At 35.7% G+C, this 7,235-nt stretch overlaps 1 protein-coding gene across 1 annotated transcript; it reads right to left on the reverse strand.

Moving 5' to 3' along the window:
* Nucleotides 1–329: 329 nt before the first annotated feature.
* On the reverse strand, nucleotides 330–6,981 carry LOC121995708 (U4/U6.U5 tri-snRNP-associated protein 2-like). The gene is made up of 9 exons (XM_042549456.1): nucleotides 6,541–6,981; nucleotides 4,287–4,531; nucleotides 3,360–3,444; nucleotides 2,886–3,071; nucleotides 2,635–2,805; nucleotides 2,343–2,558; nucleotides 1,061–1,232; nucleotides 816–987; nucleotides 330–737 (listed from the first exon to the last, which is right to left on the reverse strand). Exons 1-9 carry the CDS (start codon nucleotides 6,931–6,933, stop codon nucleotides 644–646), a joined length of 1,734 nt encoding a protein of 577 aa, XP_042405390.1. The 5' UTR covers nucleotides 6,934–6,981; the 3' UTR covers nucleotides 330–643.
* Between the last annotated feature and the right edge of the window lie 254 nt (nucleotides 6,982–7,235).

A 7,235-nucleotide genomic window follows, 5' to 3' on the forward strand; every position in this document is an offset into this window, starting at 1 on the left:
TGTGCGATTATTATACTTCACACGCCATTCTTCTTGCTCATTGGAATCGCTGCAAAGCGCCGCAGGAAACTATTTCACTATTTCATACCTTTTAGTTTTCAGCTCCTTGAGATCCCAGAGCTCCTCATGAGTCAGTGCTGCAATCTAAACCTAATCCAGAGCAACAATTCAATCTGCTATTTCAGCTCCTTGAGATCACACAGGCTCTAAAATCGTGCAGTTCGTGTAGATCACAGGCTTGACCGTCCTTGGGTGTGGTCAGTACCTGAGAGCCACCAGATTAGGGACAAGTCATTCATATTTCGATGCAAACATGTGACATGTAGATGTACATTCTAATTCTGAAGCATAAATGAATGATTCAGGGTCCTGGAGAGACTGTTGTGACTACAAGTCTACCACCAGCTTCATTACAAAAATCCCAAGAATCAACATCATAAAGGACCCACTTTTCTTGCCGGTGAATAAGAATACTCTTCGTTACATTACCATTTGATACTGTAAGCACAACAAATGAACTTAAAACTAACTTCAGTCATGATTATGCCCTGCAAAAAAGAGCCGCCTTGATCACACAATTCGTAGATTCTACATCTTCCAAATGTAAAAAAGCCAAGGTTAATGTGAGGAAATCATCCTCGGATCATCCTTGCTGCTCATATATTTGCATATAGGCCTCTGATAGAGCAACCATTTGAGGAAGAGTTTCAGTGACGTGGAGATCCTGCATCTCGTACCTGAAAGAAATAATACTCAGCAAGCCAGAAGGTAAATAACAAACATGATAACAGACTAAACTTTCATAACCAAGATACCAGAGCTCTTCTGATTTACGCTGCACGAACACTCGATAATATCCCTCGCCTGGCTTCCCATCGTGAACTATGTTCCCTATAAGATCATATTTTGACCGCAACTTCCTCTTGTCCTTTGGTGGGGGTAATGGAATGTAATCCTTCAACTCAAGATTCTTCACAGGGAAGTTAACTGAACAAAAAATATCCACAATCAGATACAACTACAGGAAGATAATACTTCAAATTGAAGGAATTTAGTATACCAAGTGTAGGATTCTTTTCTATGAAGAAGTTATTTTTTGTAAATCGACGCATGTGAAGAATCAAATATTTTGGCAGTCGGATGACCCGATATCTCATCCTAGCTATACAAGGCCGGACAACCTCTGTGACAGTCTCACCATCAAACTTCTTTAATATATTGAACAGAGGAACCTACAAAAATCACATGCCAGATTAGCTTTCCTTTATTAACCAGCCTAGCAATTTCAGAACCAGTAGTCTTCCACTTCCGGAACTGCCAATGTATTGATATACTAAAATGTTTACAGTAACTAAATAGAGAAAATTTAAGATCCACATGTTAATTAATTAAACTTATGTAAGAACAACTAGTTGAACTAACCATCCTGGAATAGAAATCAGAGGATACCTAACCCAAATTAGAATATGGTACGTAGTCTGATCTGTGATATTGTCACTATGGTAACTATGTATCCCATGTAGGCCACTCTCACTATCAACCAGAAATTGTTCAACAATGGTTCAGCATCTAAATCGACCCAAGAAAAGAGGAAGAGTAGAGAACATAAACAAGTGAAGAGAATCAAGAATGAAAGGAGAAATAGACTATCAATATTGTGAACATAACTCTGCTACTACAATCTACTTATCTACTCCTTTATATAGGCCTTCGAACTATATATATATATATATATTTTTTTTTTTTTGGAAAAAGTAAAAGTGTTGGTGGGGATAAAGAACTTTACGCATTGACAAAGTCTAACATTAAATGAAATACTAGATATAGGACAAGTCTAGAGCTTAATAGTTTTGCACCATAAAGATCATTCGGTCTTGTATAAAATCTTGAATAGGTTTGCATCATATTGATTCCTCAGCATTTGGATAAAATGTTCAAGGAAAAGGAAGCTCAGCAGTGCACTTATTAAAATCATGTGGGATAACTTGCCGCTTATTACTGTTCCACATGCAACTAACAAAAATGCATGCAGATAATCAGCTGCAGAAAAAACGCTAGTTGCAGCATTTCTACAATTACTTCCCAGCATGCATTTTGCCAGCAAACAAAGACCCATAGTGCTAAGTAGTATAGTATTCCATTAGATAATTTTCTCCAAACAATAATTCTTCAAGAATGAAAAGAAAGGGAAATATGAAAAATTCAAAATGCATACACTTTGAGACTCAAGACTGAGGTAGGTTTGAAAAATTAAAGATCTGTAACCCATTATCTATAATAGGCGATAACTGAATAGGAATATAAACGATTCTCATGCATATATAGGCTTACAGAATTGATACCTGAGGAATAATGTTCTTCTCCATTGCATCCTTAAATAGGGGAGGTGGTGGTAGATCAAGGCCGAGCATTAGGAACGAAACTTTAGATGTTTCCCTAACAATATTGTCATCTGGTAATCCGCCCTCTGTAAAACTATTTTTATTCTGTTCGTCTTCATTATCTAGTTTATCAGCAATAGATTTCTTTGGCATCTCTTTTACAACCTCCAATTCACCCTGCAAAGCAAAGTAACCAACAATCAAAACAGGAGTGAAACATACAGATGAATAGCCATAACCTGTAGGGAAATACCTGGAAACAGTCATAAATAATACTTCGATCCTTTTTCTTCGAGAGTCTAAGTTGTGTATGCAGTATATTCAACAACCAGGACATAAATTCAACAGGATCTGATTGGACACCTATTTGGAATCGCTTGTTACTAGCCTTCATAACAGCCTGTAGAAATTCATGGGGGCTGACCTGAAAAGGAAAGATCAATATGTATCGCTGCCTCCAAGCAAAGTATTAGCATAAAGAAACAGAAGTCTTTAGAAACTGACCTGTCCCTTAAAGTTCCTGGCATGCCAAATTTTTCGTGTAAGTTCTCCAAATCGATGAATGAGTGGAGATTTGCTGTGTTGATAGTTTTCGGGGATTAGGAAAAAGTTCCTCAGGGGAGTCACTCTCATCAAAGACTGAATTGTGACATTAACAAAATCAGTCTCCTTGATATTGTTGAGACCCACCTAATAACAAGGAAAAAATTTGACAAGTTCACAACAGCAAATGTAAGGATTCTGAAAAAGAGAATGAATAGTCATAGCAAGAATATAAAACCCCAGAACAGCCTTGCAGACCCATAGAAGCTAGACATTTATTTAATAATAAACTCTGTTCTAAACTCTTGAATTTATTTATTCCATTCTACTGGAAGGTATCAAGCGACTAGCAGAAAAACTAATTGTTCTGACATACTTAAAAACATATTTCGTGAAAAGCTCGTGCAAGCCATTGCGCATATATGTTGAACATACCATTCCAGGTAGATAGTTGGAACCATCCAGTGCTCTTGACCATTGTCTGTTTTCATCCAGGTGCAGAACTTGTTCTCTAGAAAACCTGAATTGCAAAAATTGTATGAAGCTAGCCCGTGTAAAAACACTTCCATGTTGTCTGAATAACAAAGACAAAATTGACTAAAACTATATAACCAAGTTATCAAAATATCAACAAATTAGTGAACTACCAAGAAATACATCTGATGCTTTGGTTCTATAAATAGTGTTCCTCTATGAAATTAACTAACTGAACGGTCAACAACAATTCTTGACCGATAGTACGATTCCAGTTCAGTCTTTTCGGAGTCCACATCCTAGCTACTTTTCCTCAGAAAAATAAAGCTGCCTATTTCCTCTGAAATTTCTTTTTATGTTTCAAAAAAACAAATTATTGGATATCACAGAAAAATTGTATAAATTGCCAATTTACCTATAATAAAAACTTAGCTACAAGTATGACTACTACTGTGTCATAGTGGCCAGTTCAAGTTGTCTTTTTTTCTAACTATATCTTAAGCCATAGAGTATGTGCCATGTGCCTAGAAACTTTGTTCTCACATTACAAACTGCTATTTTCAGTAATCATAAAACCAAGAAAAGCCCATAAATTCACAGAAAACAAAAGAAAGGAAAAGTTCTACCTATAAGGAACATGGACAAAGAAAAAATATTCTTCTTTCATTAGTTAGTCTTGTATACTTCTACATTGGGTGTACTAGTTCCAACTTACACTATATGGAAAATGTACAGTAGCTACTTACTCCAGTGATACTGGAAGATGAAACATGTTGATAATACTCGGTCAAAAATAAATTAATAAAGATTAAGTATGGAAACATATTTAGTAGTGTTACAACTCACATCCAAGGAAGAGTAGAAAAACTGCATATAATACCACATTACCTTGGGTTTAAAACATGCCGGATATCATCTAGTGATGAATCATCAATTTCGTATCCATCAGGAAGGCAGTAAACTTTTTCTGTTTGAAGATTAATGTATACGTGGTGACCTGCTTCAAGACTGTGTGTATATGCATGAGAGTTCAAGCCTCGTCCTTGGTAGTACTTTCCACACACCAAGCATGCATATACATTTAAGTTTGAGAGAGAAATGGAACAAAACTTCTCAAAGTCAAAGTCCAGAACCTGCAATAATTAGATAACAAACGTTAAAAGAATGCAATCAACAAATGGAATCTTCATGATTCCTTTCTCTTCTCTCCTATTTGATCCAACCATTGTTAGCATATTTGGACCCAACTTAATTACCTGATATCTTTGTTGTCCTTTCATTTGATTACTACTTTTGTTTTTATTTTCTCTTTCCTATCTTCTTTAATTATGCAAACTCTATTAGTAAGTCTAAATAAATCAAAATGGCAACAACAAAAAACCCTGATGGTTCGGTGCTTCTTTATCCGCATATTGGTGGTTTGGGCCCATAGAACTTTTCAACAGTAAAAAAACAAGAGATAGATATCATAAACCAAAATCTCATCACAAATATCACAGATATTGTTTCTTTAACATAGCATTGTATTCCTCAGTAATTTAGACCCTCTGGTCTTGCAAAGGAAGTGGTTTGCTAATGAAGAGGATTTATATAAATTTGATTGATTACTAAAATTGGTTGGAATTTAAGCATTTTGATCCAGCAATGGAATCTAACAACTTCTTCTTTTTGTAACTATATTGATTGATAAAAAAATCAATATAATAATGTGTTTACTAGTGTTATGGCTATTGAGTGTGAACATTAGGAGTCACTTCTAAGCCTATCTTTTTATATGACTACTCGATGATCTCACCCATCATATCATCTTTGGTTATCAGTTTAAAAAGACTAAATTTGAAATTTAAATTGTGGAGAAAATTTTTAGAAACTAAAGGATCAATTTAATTTGTTTATAAGAAAAGAACTAAGTGGGTAACTACGATGTATCGACATAAAATTTATGTAAGCGGGGGTTTAGATATCGTAGATATATCATTCAACAAGAAGATATTAAATGAAAATACAATTACCAGGATAAAGAATGAGTTTAAAATAATGAGGGGCTTTCTGTGATTGTTGAGTAAACAAATCTGAGAGTTTGAGCTTAGAAAGTGACACAAAAAAGTTAATGTAGAAGATATAAGAATATGCTAAAATGAATGTGCGGAGTTACTGAAAAGTATAAAATACATAATCCTATTATTAGAAACTAGAGAGTGATTATGTGTAGTTTCAATAGAATATAAAGTTTGGGAAAACAAGTTTAGATGGTATGGGCATGTGCAAAGGTGACCAGTAAGTTTCATAATCTGAAGAATTAGTATAGTATCAATTCGAATGGAAGGTGCAAGGGGCAAAAAGAGAACAAAGACAACATTAGTGACAGAAAAATATTTAATTGATTTCAATATTATTAGTAATATAGCTTTGTATCAAGCTCAATGGAAGAACAAAATTTATGTTGCCAAACCCAAATTAATGGATACACATGGCTTGCACGATGATGTAAAATAATTGAGACAAACATGTTAATGGTCATTTCCCTTATTGGGGAAGAACGTCACAATCTGAGAGGATTGGCATGACATACATGATTTTACTCGAGCAACAAATAGAAATTAGCATATTGGATCACCCAATAATCACTCATGGCCTTATGGATTAGTGAAAATTATGTTAATAGCGAACCATCTCCTTATATGTAATGAGAAAGTTTTTACACAAGTATGAATTATTGCTGAAAACTTACTAGTGCACTGAAGAAAGAAAGTTCATCAAATCTATATCTCCAGTTAAATGTGAACTCAAGAAGTCAGGCTTTATATAGCTAATTGTTACGAACTAATTAAAATTTCATAGTGTATCTGACTGTACTTCCATCATAAACTTAGGAGAAGACTAAGACACAACAGAAAATAAAATGATCCATACTCAAGACTAGAAGGCTAATCCAGTTTCCTCCAGCTGAATTCAAAATTCATAATCTGTTTTCGGTTTTTTATCTAGTCAATTTTGAGCAAAAAGTTCTGTAATTTCTATAAACATAGAACAAAAAGTCCGAAATGCAGCTATAAAATAGGTGTCCGAGCAGAATTCTAGGGCTTTGTCATATATTAATCCAGAACGAACTTAGATTCTACGTAACAAGCAACAGAAGAACCTGACGATTGACGGTATCGAGATAGGGGCAGTCCCTCCGACGCTCCACCTGGCGCTGACGTCTCACCGGTTCCATAAACCGGCTGCCGTCCTTCTGGTCCTCCCCCTCTTCCTCTACGTCGTCTCCTCCATCCCATGCTACTAGACCACCTCCATTCTCGTTAGTCTCCCCGCCACGATTCCCCGGTTCATATCCCCCATTATCCTGGCCACTCGACTGCTCTCTCCTCCCCGTGATCTCCTCGTCGTCGATGCCCGTATAAACGGCGAGGCCCGGGAGAGAGCCGCTGTCTCCTTCCTCGTCCAAGACATTTGGAATCGTCTGCCTCTTGATCGCCTCCGGCTCGTCATGGACCTCGTCTTCACGGGATTTCCTCTTCCCCGGAGCGTCCATGGGTGTCGGAATAAACCCTAGCGTCACTTACCTAAATTTTTTATATTTATGATAATTATGAATGTTTTTAGACTTTTTTTTCCGACTTTTTATAAAGGACCAACCCAAAGTTTTGAAATCCCCACAATTACAAAGCACACCAAGATTTTAAATTTTCCAAAGACGCACTTAATTCCAAAAATATCCTTTTCCTCTTTTCAGTCCTAAACTAAGATAAAAATAAATTAATTTTTTTTATTTAAATGAATCAAACTGAATGGAACCAATCAAGAAAAAATAAAAATAAAAGCTTGATTATTTCA

Source organism: Zingiber officinale, chromosome 6A (genome assembly GCF_018446385.1).
Source record: "Zingiber officinale cultivar Zhangliang chromosome 6A, Zo_v1.1, whole genome shotgun sequence".
NCBI lineage: Eukaryota > Viridiplantae > Streptophyta > Magnoliopsida > Zingiberales > Zingiberaceae > Zingiber > Zingiber officinale.